Source organism: Rhineura floridana, chromosome 1, assembly GCF_030035675.1.
Source record: "Rhineura floridana isolate rRhiFlo1 chromosome 1, rRhiFlo1.hap2, whole genome shotgun sequence".
In the NCBI taxonomy this organism is placed as follows: Eukaryota; Metazoa; Chordata; class Lepidosauria; order Squamata; family Rhineuridae; genus Rhineura; species Rhineura floridana.
The window spans coordinates 281,363,126-281,381,473 of NC_084480.1; the positions used below are offsets into that span (position 1 = coordinate 281,363,126).

General features: G+C 39.0%; 1 protein-coding gene across 5 annotated transcripts in view; it reads left to right on the forward strand.

Annotated features, from left to right (window-relative positions):
• LRRC69 (leucine rich repeat containing 69) overlaps positions 1–17,911 on the forward strand; it is a 37,062-nt gene extending 19,151 nt beyond the window's left edge. For 2 of the 5 annotated variants that reach the window (XM_061607255.1, XM_061607266.1), the window contains 3 exons: positions 3,634–3,735; positions 6,339–6,518; positions 15,133–17,911. In XM_061607255.1, coding sequence (XP_061463239.1) covers positions 3,634–3,735; positions 6,339–6,518; positions 15,133–15,246 — 396 coding nt within the window. In that variant the 3' untranslated portion in view covers positions 15,247–17,911. The remainder of the gene's footprint in view (positions 1–3,633; positions 3,736–6,338; positions 6,519–15,132) is intronic. The other 3 variants (XM_061607274.1, XM_061607294.1, XM_061607284.1) reach the window with 2 other exon arrangements.
• Positions 17,912–18,348: the final 437 nt, after the last annotated feature.

Here is an 18,348-nt window from a genome sequence, read left to right on the forward strand (position 1 = left end):
GTAGTTGTTTTATATAATCTCAGCAGAGTTGTTATCTGCAGGGTTTACCTGTCTTTATCTAATAAGAAGATAAGAACATAAGAAGAGCCAGCTGGTTCAGGCCAGTGGCCCATCTAGTCCAGCATCCTGTTCTTACAGTGGCCAACCATGACTTATTGGAGATATATTAGAGTAGGTGGTGTCAGAAAACTGCATAGTGACAAATTAAGCTCAATGAAGATTTAGCATAACTAAGTCAAATTAAACTTAACATTTGTTTATGCATCATGTTGTCCCCTCATATGAACTTGTGATCAAAAATAAATGTATATATTAGTTTATATCAGTTGATAGGCCAGAATGTATACAAGAGAAATCATAATTGTTACAGAAGGAACCAAGGATCAGTACCATTTATTTCAAGATTATTAGTGACTTTTCCAGAGGTTGGAAAAGTTGCTTTTTTGAACTACAACTCCCATCAGCCCAATCCAGTGGCCATGCTGCCTGGGATGATGGGAGTTGTAGTTCAAAAAAGTAACTTTTCCAAGCTCTGGACTTTTCTTGAAACCTAAAGTAAAAATACTGGTATGGGTTTGGGGCTGAGATATGTGATTTCTATGAGTTCCCTTCAGCCTCTGCTTTGGAACCCTGCACCTGGAGGTGAGAAATCTGCTTTGCTGGCCACATCTCCCTTTGTTAGTCTAATAGAGTGGCCAGGTGAGATAATAGGCCTATCAAGTGCCCATTAACTGGTGAATCAGTCAGGGAGATCCTATTGTTATTGCAACTCTTCAGGAGACCCCTTCCCGAGGCCAAGGAGAGGTTTGAGTTTGGAGGAGAGGGAGAGAGAAAAAGGCTGGGTACTGAAGGCAGGCAGAGAGGCTGGTTCTTTGCACCATGACTCAAGGGTGTCTCCTTTAAGGAAAAATGCAAGATCTATTGGACTGCTGATGCCTTGAACCCCTCCATCCTAAGCTCAGGTTGGAATGTATGTAAATAAATAAACTATATTTCATAAAGACCACAGACTCCGCTGACCTTCTTTCCAAGGAAACCAAACCCTGGGCAAGAACCCCTGGAAATCTCTCACCGCTCAGAGAATGGGGTGGTGCGCAACAATACATTCTGGGATAGTTTTTGGGCAAACAGAATGGAATGTTGGGTCCCTTTGGTACCTGTAGAAATCAAGAGTATAAGAACTCAAGTTGTTCCACAGTTGACAGTGGTGATGTCCTAACTATGAATCATTTCTTCCAGATTCATTAGAGATAGTCAAGTCCCTGGTCACCAACTAACTTTATGGGAAGTCCATTGCATTTAATGGACACTGGAAAGCACTGTAACCAAAGTAACCACTCTCTATATAATCTCTCTTATCTATGGGGTGGGAAATGGGGGTGTGTGTCCTGCTCTGAGGCGAGGGCCAGGCTGGGGGCAAGGCAAGGCAAGGGTTGCGTTAGATGCAAGGCTATAGATGCAAGGCTGGGTGCTATAGAACCCAGAGGTCTGATGTTGTTTCAACTACAGGATGAGACTGATCCTTATGTAGAGGCATCCCATATGTTAGCCCTGCCTGTACTGGAAGGTGCTTCTTCAATTAAAGGGATCCCACCTGCAGATAGCAGTGGAGCCTCTGGCCTCACTGGGACTTCTACAGTGAAGTCCTCTGAAACTGAGGACAGCAGCGCCACATGCTTGGACTGAAGGGAACTGGCCCCCCATGCTCATCTGGTGGAAGTGCTTATGGAACTGGCCCTACATCCCCTTCCCCTTCTGGTTCATAGTCCTCAATCTCATCCGCTGAAGAAGGGAAGCCTGGCTCCAGGGTCATGACAGGGGTCAGCTGATATTCCCAAGGGAGCCAGTTTTGGTCCTGGTGCCTGTAGCTGGTGATTCCAAGCCTAAGTAGAAAACTTCAAGGTGTTTCCACAATATCTTACATTTGAAAACAGAAAAAAGATCTTTTTTAGTTATCAACTTGCATTCGTCAAGAAGCAGTTTTAGGCACAGAACAAAATACACAGGGAAAAATTATTCCCATTACACAATTATGATATATAACATGTTCTGTTCTCAATGTACTGTTTTAGTAATCCCAGTGTTCCGGCATAGATATGTGGAGTTTAAAGAAAATTGCTTGCAAAAATTATCCTGATTTGCGATGGTATTTATGTTTAACAGTACAGTAGTTGTAGCAGGTTTGTGTTTTGGATGTCCAGTGCCTTTTAACAAGAGTGGAACACACACTCCAAACTTGTTCAAAGGCACGCAGCCCATTCTTACAAACATTCCTTTAGAAGAAAGGGTGAAACTATGCGTTATGTTCAATGTCAAGTTTGCACTTTTAAAAAAAATTAGAGCCACAAAGGGTGTGGTGTGATGGTGGGTGGTAAGCCCAACCAGTATCGAATTGTGGTGAGGTGGGTGCCAAGAGTAACTTCCCTTCAAGAGAATATAGCAGGTTTGGGGGAGATGATTTTTGATAAGACCGTGGCACAATGGGAAAGGGTTGACCTATTTAAAAAAATTAATAGATGCAAATGTAAACCATGAATGGAATATAAAGTTCTGGGTGCAGCTATGCACTGGAACCTGGTTGTGGGATTGCATGGGTGACCTGGAGGAGAGAGAGGGAGGAATCCTGCCTGATCTTGCAAGAGCACCTTGGCTTTTGCAAGGCTCTGCAAGATCTTGCGGATGGGCAGCAGTATGGCCTTTAAAAGGCCTGGCACTATACTATTTTGGCCTCTTTGGCCTACCTTGCTGACTTCACCTAACCCCCTGCCCTGATATAGGAGCTCCCACTGAGGCATTAAGCAGTTGCTGGTTAACAGGGCCAGAAAGGAATTAAGTAGGAAGTTTTTTGCTTTCTCTCAGTGAATAGCATATCATTGTTAGGCACTATCGCTACTTTGTCACAACTTACTTAATGGTGGAAATGTCATAAGAAGTCTGGGGATGGCTCTCAGAGTATGGATTGAGTTCAGAGTCCAGGATCTGAAGTCACATATCTCCAGTTACCAGCAGGACTCCAGATGCCTGGCACGCACCAACATGGGATCCATTTTACGCTGGCCAACTCCCAGTGTGCTCCTCAGTAGTCAGTCTGAAGCAGCATTCAAGCAACAGGCATGTTGCTTGAAGGGACATCAATTCTGCCTCCAGTGTCATGCCAACCCCACTTAAACTTGCTGTAATCAGTAATGTTGTGGCCTGTTTCAACCTTACCCTTATATTATAATCTGTTAATTCCCATACTGTGCCCAGAGGGTCAGTATAACGCACATACCTCCACAACTTAGTTTGGCCCTAAGTTCCACTCCGTTCACAGCTACTTTCTTCCAAGTAAGTGTGCATATTTTTGCAACCACAATCAAAGTCTAATACTAGGTGAGCCAGCAGTCTTTTGTATCAATATGACAAGCCAGAGACGTCAGGGGGTAGATGCTCCTGCCTAATCACTCTCTAGAACAGAGCTGGCTGACCCGCAGCCTGGATTTGGTCCACCAAGCCCCCACAGCTTAACTCTTGATCTGATTGGGAGGTAAAGGGCTCAACTTTCTCATTAGAAAAGACTTTTAGTGAACATTTCATTGAAAATGTTGACTTTTCCTGTCTTAGATTAAAATATTTCTTATGTTATTTAAATAGATGGAAGATCTTGAGCTGGAGGAACTTTATTGTGAAAATAATCCACTGCTTCAGAAGCATCCAGTTAGTGCTGTACAAGAGGAGGACATTTTGACTCTTAAGGTTACTAGAAAAAAACTTTTTAAAATTGGGGTGGTGTCTGACAAAGTCATGCAGTAGACCCATTAAGTTGACTAACTTAAGTCCATTGATATCAGTAGCTCAGATCTGAGTAAGAATTAGTACCACTCTATAGTTTTAAATTAACTCTTTTTTTCAGATTTCAAAGTAATTTGAATCCTTGTTATTTAAACCATTTTAAATAACCTTTCTGTAGTCTAAAAGATAGATTTACCTGCCAAAAGTAATCATTAGTCTAATGGGTAGAGTTTAAAATTAAGTCATTTAACCGTTTGGCATATTATTTGAAACAACATGCCTAATTTGAGCTACTATTCAATCAAAGAAATCTTAGTTTTGGTTGATAAAAATCATTCAGTGAAAAACAGTAATTCTGAAGCAAGAAGCATTCTTTGTTTTTTGATAATGTATACATGTAGCAGCCATCATCTTAGAATGTGTCAAGGTAGTGCTTGCTATCTGGTATTTATATGCAAAATACTATTTTTAAAAGAAATCCACTACTCAGTTAATCAAGGGTAACTTTTTAGTTGATTACAATTTTTAAATCAATTAACCTGATCAATTAATTGTTTAATGGTTGCAGCTTTAATAATTTGGTAGTCTACCACCAGATACTTTTAAGATATGTTTTAAAAAGACTCAGGGGATGTTTACGCACTAGTTAAGTTTTTCTATCTTTTGAACTATTTTCAAAGCCTTTCTGAGATTTGTGTGCTTGATATTAAATACAGGTACTGCTAAACTGTGGGCTGGAGCCAAGATATAGCTTGTTAATGAAATTCCACTCCAGGAACATTTCCACTCACAGAACAGCTGAGGTGATTGTGCCCCCCCCCCATCTGCTCTGGAGGATTAGGGGATCATTGAGAACAACACAGGATGTGGTACAGGAACATGTTGTAAGAAGGGAGAATTGGCAAGACATTTCTCTGTCCCCCTTCCACTAGCAGGAGCTTTACTAGATAACAACCCTGTCCACAAATAGAAGGGGTGATATTGTCATTTCCCATACACAAATGAACAAATAAATACATGGTATTAAAATGCTTTATAAATCAGCTATACCTAAATTATATATATTTAAAATAAAGTTGCACTGCTTAACCCAACACTAGCCATAACTGCTGATTTAACAAATGCCATATATTTCTGGTGCTGAACTACATAGTATTATGTGGCTTCAGCAAACAGTGTGTTAATTGCTATAAATAAATGTATTTTTCTCTTATAGTGAGCCATTTTTTATCACTGTAGGTTTATATTCCAGTCTATTTGTTTTGTCTGAGGTAATGATTTTGCAATAATACATTAAAAGCTAATTTGGTTTTTTAAACCCTAATACAAGAATCTAATTTTTAAAGAAAAAACAGAACATAATATTTCCAAATTTTATAAAATGATCCCCGTGGGGTAGGGTCTGCATATATCTTTTTGCAAAGAGCTTAGTGAACCATCCGTAATTGCAAAATAAGTATTTATCCTGGAAAAAGACAGAATGCAACAATCTGAGCGTTTTCAAAAGGACATACTTTAGCAAAAGGACTAGCTATTTCAATATTAATGTGAGGTTAGAATTGAATTCTTGCTCAAATTGTAAAAGAACAGATTAACTTGGTGAGTTAAAACAATAATAGTTTTAAAATTGATTGCATCTTGTAATTATTTATATAAATATTCAGTTCTTTAGTTGGCTATTTATTGGGGAAAAGTCTATCATACTCCATGGAATTAATAAACACTCTATAAGCAAAAGAAAAAGTGCTTGGGTAATTTGTGAATGTCAGGGATTCTGGGACCTGAAGTACAAACTTCATGAGTTGGTGGGAAGAGTGAGAGTAGAGGCATTAGAGTCTTCTTCAGACACAGAAGGGAATATTCAGGCCACATTGCCTCCAATTCATAAACAGTATTATTATAATATAACAATTTATGAAATGTATATTGCTGCCATAAGTAAAATTTCCTAGATAGCTTACAAAATTAAAAACATACAGCATACAATATTTAAAAATATAAAATATAATAATTAAAACAATAAATATAAATCAAAATAACAATATAAATCTTTCCCTAAGTGAGACAGAATAAAACAATTTACAGTTCAACTTAATATCACACCAAAAGAGCAGGATCATAAGGTTTATTTAAAACCACATTAAAATAATTAAGGCCTAGGGTTTGTTTTAAAACATAAGTTTTAAAAGGCCTGAATGAATAAAACAGTGCTGGAAAGACCATAAAGAAGGCACCAGGCAAGCCCCATTTGGTAGTGGCACATGGACCAATATGAAGGTCTGTGGGTGAGCAGCCCGAGTATAAGTACCAGGAATGTGGTGTTCTGCCTTGCCTGTCAAGAGAGCAGTATGTCCTGTCGTCTAATACTGCTTCCAGCACAGGACCCGTCCTTCAAGTTCCATCTACAGACAGCAGGGACCATTGTTCGAAAAACATCCTTCTTGGGTCCAGATTTGGGTGTGGCTGGCTGCTCTTGGCACCTGATCTGTTCCTTACAATAAATTAACAGTGCATCATGGTTGCCACACTTCTGTAATATCAGTTATTCTGTCTTTTCAATTATACAGGAACTAACAGCAAGATTTATTCTTGATCAGCTAGAAAACAAAAACTTTTCTTTACACAGAGCAATAAAGCAGAACTTAGAAGCACAGAATATGCTTTCCCATAAACGAGAATGTGCTCAATGTGGACATGGCTTTCTGGGTATGTGGCTAGAATGTGTACAATTTGTGGATGTAAAACAGGTAAGTTTTTAAAATAATACACTGTTTAAAGCATATCCAGACTTTTGCTGAGTTCTGCTGCTGCCTGATTTCCTTAAGCACTTCCCAAATCTATTGAGTTATAGTCAGCTATGCCCTACTCAGAGTAGACCTATTGAAATTAATGCACTTAAATTAATCATATCTATCAGTTTCAGTGGGTCTACTCTGAGTAGGATGAGTGTTGAATACTACCTATTGTTTTCTTTCTGCATATATACATAACATTTTTATTGGCCCTAATTATAAGCAGAACCTAATTGGTTCAGCATTGTTTCCATAAGATTAGCATTCAGTTTCCTTCCATGGCCAGCAATCTCCTGTCTAGACAACTGGAACTTTTTCTGTTTTTGACTACCACTTCTGCTATTATTTAGTCATTTGCTTATCTCATCTGTATCCCCTCTTTCTTTTCATTGATAGCATTCCATTTATTTATTTAATTTTTGTCCCACCCTTCCTCCAGAGATGCATTTCAGCCTCCCAACAAGCCTATGGTGTAGGTTATACTGAGAGAGTGATTTCCCCAAGATCAACCAGAGACCACTGTTGGTGTGGAGGGGTTTGAGCCTGGGCTTTCCACAGCCAAGCCTAACACTGCATTACATTTGTCTGTCCACAATTCAGTCAATTCAAGTGCATCTGTCCTAAGCTGAAGACACATAGTATTTTCTGAACATTGAGACCAATCTTTAAACAGTCTTCACTGCCCACAACACAGATGTACATTTTTCCTACCCTGCAGTCAGCTTTGTTTAAATTAGTGTTGCAGGACACTTTGAACTGAAGCTGGGAAACACTAGTTTCTCCACCCAGAAGGGAAACAAAGGCTATTTCCACTGATGTATTTATGGGGTTTCAGGTGCCTGTTGGTTTACACCTGAGAACTATGTGATACATTTGCCTGTCTCCATTATAAAGATCAATTATGAAACCATTTAATTAGTTTTTGTTAACTTTTCCCTCTTTAAGTGATAACTTAAATAACTGAAACAAAGAGATTTAAAATTGTAACATTAAACGCTTTAAAATGCCTGGGAGCATAGCCAGGTCTTAACCTGGCGCCGAAAAGATAGAAGCGTCGGCGCCAGGCGTATTTCTTCGGGGAGGCTATTCCACAATTCGGGAAGCCAGACTGCTGACGAGGACCAGCCGGTCAGCGCATATAACACCTGTTCTGGCCCGTTTGCACTGGCTACCTATTTGCTTCCGAGCCAGATTCAAGGTGCTGGTTTTGACCTATAAAGCCTTACACGGCGTGGGACCGCAGTATCTTGTGGAACGCCTCTCCCGCTATGAACCGACCCGGTCACTTCGCTCAGCGTCTAAGGCCCTCCTCCGGGTACCAACCCATCGGGAAGCCCGGAGGACAGTTACTCGATCTAGGGCCTTTTCTGTAGTGGCCCCCGAATTGTGGAATAGCCTCCCCGAAGAAATACGCCTGGCGCCGACGCTTCTATCTTTTCGGCGCCAGGTTAAGACCTGGCTATGCTCCCAGGCATTTTAAAGCGTTTAATGTTACAATTTTAAATATCTTTGTTTCAGTTTATTTATTGTGATATTTTGTATTTCTGTACTTTTAATCTTTTGTACACCGCCCAGAGAGCTATTCGCTATGGGCGGTTTAAAAATGAAATAAAATAAATAAATAAATAAACTGCAGGGAGTAAACTACTTATGTGTTGCCTAACAAACTTTCAGTCCTGCATGAAATGATGTAATGTAATGAAAAAACATATTTGAAAAAGATGAAAGAGAACACACTTTGTTCCAAAGGAGTTTGACTTGGAGAATCTGTATTTGGAAAATTCATATAATTTTACAGCAGCCTTTCAATTGCATGTGCAGTTGGGCTCCAGTAAAGAAGGCATTTTAATTTATATTGTGATTAATTTTACTCAGAATTTATAACCTAAAACACTTACTCAATAGGTAAAATTATCCACCAGGTAAAAAGGAATGTGGTTTGCTGTGAACGTTTATATTCCAGTCTGATCACTGAGATCATCCCTAGGAGTGTTGTTGGTTGTCCCCCATGTTACAGAGGCTTGATTGGCCTCAATCAGAAGTTGGGCATTCAGTGTCGCTGGTCCCATGCTGTGAAACACTCTCCCAGCAGAGATTTGTCAGGCATCCTCGCTTTTGTCTTTTGGGTTTCTCTTGAAGACTTTTTTATACTGAAAGACCAATGCAGTTGTTTAAAATTTTCTTCAGTAGCCACTCATTTTAATGATCCTTTTGTATTGCTTTAAATGTTTTTTAAACATCTTTTTATTTTGCTGTATACCATCCTGATATTTTATGAGAGGGTGGTGTATAAATACTTTTATAGATAAATAACTAGAATTATAACAATTAGAAACAAAAATATTTATAGCTATTATAAGCACAGGAGTGACAAAATAAATTGGCTTGAATTCCACTCCTTCGAGTGGAAGGAGAAAAACTCTTTAGTGATCTATAAACTCTTGGCACAAAATTTCTCACCATGCAGTGAGTGTCACAATATATCAGGGATTGCATTACAGTATAAGAAGTGGTGAATAAAAAACTCACACACTATAATGTATTAACTAGTGAGCCATAAACAGGTCTTGAGAATGAGCTTTCTCAAAGGGCCGGTTCACATTGTGATTTAATGTGAGATGGGTTCTACTTGCATGCCCGTTTAATTCACAGCGATCATATGACGCAGGAGGCAAATAGAAGGCGTCCTGCTGCTTTTAGCTTTTAATCCGCAGCAAATCAATCCAATTTTAATCCAAAAAGGGAAGGAAAAACCATCTGTGCTTTGTATCTCTAGGGACTTGTCGATGCTTAGCTCTGATGCTTTTGTGAGTCCACGCACACTCCCTCCTCCTCTCTTTGTTATGTCATTTCCTGCTGGCTCCCGTTCTGCAAGCCTGCTGCAAACTGTTTTTTTTCTTCCCCCCCTAACTTGTGCAAAAAAGCATAGCATTGTTCAAACAAATATTTGTATTTCTGCTGGATTCTGAAAATACAAATAATCAAATTTGAGGATTTTTTCTTTTTTTTAAATGAAACTTGCTCTGGAACAAACTAAGCATGCTCAGTTGCCAAGGTAACCAGAGGAAGTGATAGCTTGACCTTAAGAGGGCATGGTCATTAGGAAGCTGTGTGATTGACTCTTTCCCTTCAGTATGAACGGAAAACAGTGATTGGAAGGTAGGAAGTGCGTTCTTTAAACTCACATCATGATGGAAAAATTCGTCTTTAAAAGGAGTTCAGCTCCTGTGTGAGTGTGTCTCCTGTCCTACGCAAGAGCATGTGTAAACAGAGGAACTCCTTTGGGTTTGAGGGCCATGTTTTTCATACACTGTTCTTCTGCTAAGTTGGAAATCTACCTTCTATGAGTGGAAGATGCTTTCTGCCTAGTGGAAGGGCATCTTTTGATCAAAGACAAAGATTAAAGAGTTCCAAAAATCTTTTAAGATGAAAAATGTTTTTTAAAATCATAGAATCATAGAATCATAGAGTTGGAAGGGGCCTTGTAGGCCATCGAGTCCAACACCCTGCTCACAGCAGGAAATCCACAGCTAGAGCATCTCCCACAGATAGCTGTCCAGCCTCTGCTTGAAGACATCCAGCGAAGGGGATCCCACCACCTCCCTAGGCAGTCGGTTCCATTGCCGAACTGCCCTTACTGTCAAGAAGTTCCTTCTAATGTCCAATCTGAATCTACGCTCTTGCAACTTAAAACCATTAGACCTAGTCCTACCCTCTGGGGCAGCAGAGAACAAATCTGTACCCTCCTCTATGTGACAGCCCTTCAGGTACTTAAAGAGTGCAATCATGTCACCCCTCAGCCTTCTCTTCACCAGACTGAACATGCCAAGTTCCTTCAACCTTTCCTCATAATACTTGTTCTCCATACCGGCTATCATCCTTGTCGCCCTCTTCAGAACCCGCTCTAACTTGTCTATATCTTTCTTAAAATGAGGCGCCCAGAACTGAATGCAGTATTCCAGATGAGGCCTGACTAATGCAGAATATAGTGGGAGTATTACTTCCCTCGACCTGGAAACTATAGCTCTGTTTATGCATCCCAAAACCACATTTGCCTTTTTTGCCGCAGCATCACACTGCTGGGTCATGTTCAACTTGCGATCCACTACAATTCCAAGGTCCTTCTCACACGCACTACTGCTAAGCCGGGTATTTCCCATCCTGTACCCGTGCATTTTGTTTTTGTGGCCTAAATGCAGAATCTTGCATTTGTGTTTATTGAATGTCATTTTATTAATTTCAGCCCAATTTTCTAGTCTATCCAGGTCCCTTTGGATTTTATTCCTGTCTTCCATTGTGTTAGCTATCCCTCCCAGTTTCGTATCATCCGCAAACTTCATAAGGCTTCCCTCCACCCCGTCATCTAAGTCATTGATAAAAATGTTGAAGAGTATCGGCCCCAGGACAGAGCCCTGTGTGGCACTCCACTCGAAATCTTCTTCCAGTCCGAAGCAGAGCCACCAACGACCACTCTTTGAGTACGGTTTTCCAACCAGTCGTGAATCCACCTGACAGTATTTCCATCTAGTCCGCATTTGACCAGTTTGCTAATCAAAAGGTCGTGGGGGACTTTGTCAAACGCCTTGCTGAAATCTAGATAGATGACATCTACAGCATTTCCACCATCTACTAAGCTAGTGACCCGATCAAAAAAAGAGATGAGATTAGTTTGACAGGATTTTTTCTTGACAAACCCATGCTGGCTCCTACTAATCACAGCATTGTCATCTAGATAGTTGCCAATAGACTCTTTTATTATCTGTTCTAATATCTTTCCCAGTATTGAAGTCAGACTGACCGGCCTGTAATTCCCCGGATCTTCTTTTTTACCCTTTTTAAAGAGCGGGACGACGTTTGCCTGTCTCCAATCCTCCGGTACCTCTCCCGTTCTCCAGGATTTCTCAAAGATGATGGCAAGAGGTTCCGAGAGTACATCAGCAAGTTCCTTCAATACTAGGGGATGCAGTTTGAGATTTGAACTCATTTAGGTTAACTAGGTATTTCCTGACTATCTCCTTATCAATCTTGAACTGCAATCCCGACCCCTTACTGATTGCTACTGATGCAAGGTTGCACACTGCTCCCTTTTTGGGAGAAAACAGAGGCAAAATAGGCATTGAGCAGTTCTGCCTTTTCCTTGTTATCTGTCAACATTTTGCCATCCTCATTGAGCAGCAGTCCCACCATTTCCTTGGTCTTTCTCTTGCTTTGAACCCCTTTTTGTTGTTCCTCGCTTCCCTCGCCAGCCTTAGCTCATTCTGGGTTTTAGCTTTGCTTACACTATTCCTGCAAGCCCAAGCCGCTCATCGGTACTCTTCCTTGGTGATGCGTCCTTCCTTCCATTCTTTATACATGCTCTTTTTTATTTTTACCTCCTCCACCAGTCTTCCGTGTAGCCACATTGGCTTTTTCCGATGTCTTCTGTTTTGTAAGTCATCCATTGTCAAATACAGATAACTGAGTATCTGTGCCCAATACAAAATAAGTTGTGAGAGGCACAAGTGGGATTTTAAAAAATCTTTTTTCATGCCACATCACAATCTGCTTTGAAAGCCCCCTCAGTTTCTAAAGTTGTTTGCCATATGGAGGGATGGGGAAGAAATTCCATTCAGTTCGCATTTAAAGATGATGTACCTATTTGCCCTTTCTAAAACAATACTCAAACCAAAACACAGTCATCCTCCAAAATTTGAAATTCTCCGAATTTTGCAATGCAGTTCTCCAGCCAAGTAATGTGTATGAAAATGCATATATTGGGATAAGGTGCATATTAAAATACATATATTAGCGAGCATAACATACAAAAATGCAATACATTAGGCAACATTTTCTCTGCAAAAATTTGTATCTTAAAATTGCATAAAACATGTATATTAGAAGAAATTTGCACTGAATTGCTGATGAACTTTCATGAAGGCTTTTAAAAATAAATAAATAAATTGGAAACTGATATGGAAATATGGAGAATTGAATTTCACAGGAAAAATGAGAAACTGAGAGAACCTGAAATTGACAGATCACCATCCCTAGCCGTATGGCATGGGGAGCTGCTGTTTACAAAACACAGTCCCAAATTCCTCTTGTGCATGCAGACTTCGTTGTGCAGTTCTTTTGATGTCAAACAATATCTATTTACCCTATTATCTATCTCAGCTCTCAGTTTGGTGATTGATACAGATTTTGTGAAAGTAAAATAACTTATATTTGAAAGGCATTTTGAGAGAATTTAAGTTTCTAAAGGCATAACTCAGTCTCATATTTGATTCCATAAACACTAATCCCTCAAGTATCATGGATCAGGGCTTTGATATGTTTCAGTAAAAGTGGAAAATTCTGGTGTGATTCATATCAGTGGATTGTAGAGTACAGTGGTGGGTAGGATGTGGGATTCAAATCTCCACTTAGCTATGAAGTTTGCAGGGTGGCCTTGCACAAATCAGCCAAACCGTCCCCACTCCCACCTCCATGGTCATTGTGAGAGTAAAATGCTGCTGCTGCTGCTGTTCCATGTTCCTTAAAAGAAGGGTGAGAGACAAATGTAAGTAATAATAGTATGTATCACTTGAATTTAATTTTACTTAATATGGAAGGCATAGCCTCTAAATGTACCAATTAAGTTGGCTATATATCAGCCTTCTTTTTCTTTCTTTTGTTTTTTAATTTCCGTTTTATTTATTTACTTTCTATGGTACTGGAAATTTGAATATTATTATAGTATTGGGAACTCAGATTTATATGGCATACTAAAAAATATACAGAACCATTTTTCTGTGTGGTGAGGAAATATATTTGTCATTTCAGAATCCTAGACTGGTTTGTACCTAATATGAGATTCCTATATCAACTCTTTATTAATGTATAGCAAGTGCACTTATTTATTAATATAAATTAAGGCCTGGGGTGGGTAGGTATTGCATTGGAAACTGCGCATCCTCTAGGAAACAGTACCAAAAAATCTTTATTTGAACTTGTAATTATCTGTACTGCCTGCCTGTCACCTATATGACCTTGCAGAAATGAGGACATCCTATGAGGGTGGGTAGTGTATGATCTACAGAACAGTACCATAAGATCTCCATATTCTTTTATAGGTATGATAGGAATTTAAGATATTTAAAACAAAGTTAAAGAAGAGAATAGCAATTGTTTGCTCTTTCTACTTAGGGTAAAATAGGAATTAATGATTAGTTTGAACTTTGAGAAGAACTTCCCATTTTTACAACAGTTCAGTAATGGAATAAAGATCTTGTGAGGTTGTAGTCTCTTTCCTTGCATATTTAAAAAATATTCAAAAGGCACTGTTAGGGGTGCTTCATACTTAGGATATTGTAAGTTTGGACAGGGAGTAGATTAGCAGATTCCTTGGGGTTCCTATCATTCTGTATTCTGCTGGATCTGCCAAAATCCAGCAGTGGGTTAGTTCCTATGTAATATGGAACCATGGTTTGTGTTAACCATCGTTTAGACTGCAACCATGATTTGTGTTCTGGATGTACAGGCGAATCTTGGTTTATGTGGTTTCCCTCTTCCCCTGCAGTCACTGAATCTATGTATGCCAGTCCAAACACTGTTCTCTAAAGGTAGACCAACATCCCAAACCAAGGTTTGTCCATCCAGATGTTACATCAAATCAAGTAGTTTTAAGTTCTTGGTTTGGTAGCTATTCAGAAACCTTGGTTTGGTAGATAGAATTGGTTCAGACATGATAAAAACCACAGTTTGGTGTTATATCTGAAACATCTGTGTCGGTTAGCATGGTGCACACAACATAGTACCTCTCCCTGTGTATGTGCTAGTGTCAGCAGAGAGATGTGGCCTTAAATGGAAACCAAGACCTGGTGCACCATTTACCATGGTGAAAGGGTCCTCAGGGAGAGGACACACAGGTTGCATACATTTACTGTGTAGTTCTCCAATCCTATGCAGAATTACTAGTTTAATAATTTCTGCATTGAGGGAGGACATAAGATCATAGAACTTCAAACACAATTCTCCATATAAAATTGTTATTATATTTCATAATTGAATCAATATTCTCCTGGTGAAGGTCTCTAAAAGGACCAGTGCAGGCTGTCCTTTCTAGAGACTTGTGCTGAAGTGGAAAGTCTGACACTTTTTCTAACATTCCATCAACAGGGATGACATCTTGATTTTCATTTTCACCATCCTGCTCCTCCAATTAATAATTTTTGAATGTCATGCAGTATTGTAGCTTTCCTTAGACTCCTGTTGGCCCATTTCTTCACCAGATTACATAGCGCTGGATTGTTTCTTCACAGATGTAAAATTCCTTTTGCCTTGCTATTTAGTGATAAATGTGCTTCACAGCTGATGCTAGGGCAACTATGGTCCTGATGCAAATGTTCTTAATTTAAACATAACCTGCAAGCTCTTTGTTGTTCATTTTGTCTGAGAAAATTTGAATGTTAGGAAGTGTTTACTGTATTGAGTGTCAGAGAGGTTCATGAGGAGCCATCAATTTATACAGAACTACAATTTATAAAAAGGAACATATTCTGTAAAGTACTGTAACCCTTATGCAGTGTAATATTTTCGTTTTCCTTTTTAGAAGCGAATGAAGACTAGTAGAAACTTAGAGCTCTTACCTGTCCGGGTACTTCTGTGCTCATATAAGTGCTTCAACCACCGTGACCATGAACTCTTTGGAATTGCTATACCCTAGAACAAGCAATGCATTCAGGATCTCAACCAGCCGGCAAGTTGCGACTATTATGACATTTTAAAGAACTGAAACGGAACACAGCATCGTCAAGTTAAAATACACAGTTGTGTTGAAACAGTGGTGGAAGAGAAGTGATCTAATGGAGGGCAGGAATTATTTCCTACAGCGGTGCAGGGTTGGTGGTGTGTTTTGGCAGACTTGACTCTGCTTCTGAAAATAGATGAAGTTTAATGACATTGTTTAACAGTGAGGTAAAAGTTTTATAATGTAAACTGTAACTAACCTACGTTACTGTGGTTTCTTTGGCTTCTCTGTTACGATCCATGCACCTTGATCAGAAATTCTGTGAAGTGTTCCCTCTCCCCGAAGATTTAGGGTCAGACTTTAAAACTGCAAACGAATCCTTTAGTGTGTGTCCAGTGATTACGTAGTGCTTGATTTCCATGATAAACCCTGTTTTGTATAAGTTTATAACTTGGCTTTAACATTTGGCATGCAGAATTTTCAACACAGGTTGGAACATTTTAAAAAAGAAATAGAATTGGTACATATTAAGAAGCATTTCTTTGTTCATAGGAGCTTTGATTATAAAAAGGCTGTGTATCCTGGCAACCTTTGGAAAAAACATTCCTTAGGGAAGCAAGGAGCTTGATAGGACATTTGTATGCTTGCTTGCTTTTCTATTTTTTGCTACGGTTCCCTTTTTTATTTCTTTGGATGTTTTATCTTAAATGTTTCAATGCTGCAATTCCTTCTAATTTACAAGTTGCATTCTCCTCTCATATAACTAATTACAGTGCTACAGAAAACAGGGCTATTTCTTAAACTTGATCCTCAATTTAACGATTGATGTTAGTGTTTACATATAGAGACCATCCAAGTTCTAATCTAAATAATAACAAAAAAGATGTATTTCAATTTGGAATAATAAGTAGAACCATGTGCTTGTCTAAATTGCAGTTATTCTATATGCAAGAACTGCTTCTATGTAGCAGAATGATTCAGAAATCAAGCACAGCATTGAGATACTATAATGAAACCGGTGTCCATATTCAGGACAACATTTTGCATTTCAAGTGAAAACCTTTGACACACCACCTATTTTCAAGAACATTGTAAAAATGTGATATAGCTCTTGAAGATTGAGGAATCAGAATGAAAGGTGATGTCAGACTTCAGAACATCTTTCAGTGTTTCAAGTACAAGCCCCACCTTGTATTCTACACCAATTTACAGGGACGAATTGAAAAATGTATTACACTCAGATTGCGAAATGGGGCCTGCCAAATATTGTTCTTCACTAGTACATTATGATTGTCGGAGAGTGTCGAAATGCTGCGCTGCGGAACGGAGAGTTTTGAGCGAGCTTGTGTGTGTGTGTTTGAATCTTTGCTAAGATTCTACCTTCCCTGCAAATTAGTCAGACGGAGACTTTAAGCTTTAAAATAAGAAACAACTACTTTGTTCTGGAAGTACATGCTTGATAGGAAAGAGTCCTTACATCTAGCTAACTAGCTATGATGGAGCAGCCTGCACTGGTCCCAGAGCAGCCCTCATGCTGGTTGAGAGGAGAGACAAAGGAAAAATGTCTGCTCCCCTCTTGAGAAAGAAGAAAGACTGTGGGAAGGTGGGAAGGAACTGAGATCAACATTCCTTGCATATCAGTAAAGCAGGAAGGAAGAGACAGCAGTATATCAAAGGACAGGTGTAGCCTAGCAACCAAGAGGTCTCTTCTCTAGCTACGCCTTTAGCCCCATGCAGCCTCAACCCACAAGTTGGAGTTGAACCTCATACATTCCAACAGTGATTTCAAAACGTACACATTTCTGAAGTGCTAGTTATATAGAAAGAGCACTTCTTAGGCAACATATTTTAGCTTACAATTATGGGCAAGAATAAAGACCTTGTTTAATATTTGTTGATACATGGTATTATCTAGAAATGCATCTGATATTTGCTTTTTCTCTGCACAGTTGTAGTAAACAAAAGGATTCCAAAAAGTCTGTTAATTCAACTATCAAACAAAAACTTAGCCTTAGAAAAAGTCATGTGACCAAAAAGGCAGATTTATACCAAAGACCATGGCTAACATAAAGTTTGCTGTATTTATGTCCTGTTGAAATCAGTAGTTATAATTCATTTATCCCACTGATTACAACATGGCTCAAGCACAGCTATATCTGGATTGGCGCTTTTAGGTATTATTTCTTTCATGTGCTACACAGGTATTCCGTGGGTTCTGTATATTGATGCAATGATATGATACCTCTGTGTTGTTGGCTTATATGAATAGGCAGTATTTAATATTTAACAGCATCCCACACCCCTGAAAAATAACACTAACTTTTTGGGGGTGGGGATGACATTTTCTTAAGCTAAATTCCATTGTATCTTGGGGTATTAAAATGGCCCAAAAGAAAGACGTGTGTATTCTGTCCAAAGAAGGGCACTTACATCTGCTTCCCTAGATCAGTTATTGTCTGAAAAAATGGAACATTATTATTCCAATATATCAACATTGGCTGGGATAAAAAAATCACCAAAGGCTTTTTTTTGGTTTTGAAACAGAAAATTCTTGGTAGGCTCTTAAACATGTATCACGTGATCAGTTTTTCTTGGATTATTATTATTATTTTTTTACCTCAACACGTTACATTAAAAAGCAACTCACATAAAATTAAATTGTTCTCTTGGGACATTTTTGTACCACTTGTGTATTATTATTATTACTGTTATTGTTATTGTTAATAATAATTTATATCCTCCCCTACCTCCCTGTTTCCCGGTTTTGTGTACTATTTTTGTGCAGAAAGAAAACTATAAATAATGAGGCTAAAATTTGGGGACATTATATACTACTGTGCATGTGACAATATCCTAGAACTTGTGGGTCTACTTCTGTATTCTGCAATGAAGGTCTTTAATGACACTGATGCTTTATTTGGTAATTTGTATGAGTTACCAAATTGAAAACAGGAGTAGATTGTAGGTAACTGATTCAAAGTTAGCTAGTTTGAATAGGCCTCTGAAGGAAATGTGGAACCCCGGCCTTAGAAGCAAGTGTCCACATTTTGGAACTTTCCAGAATATTTAATTCCACCA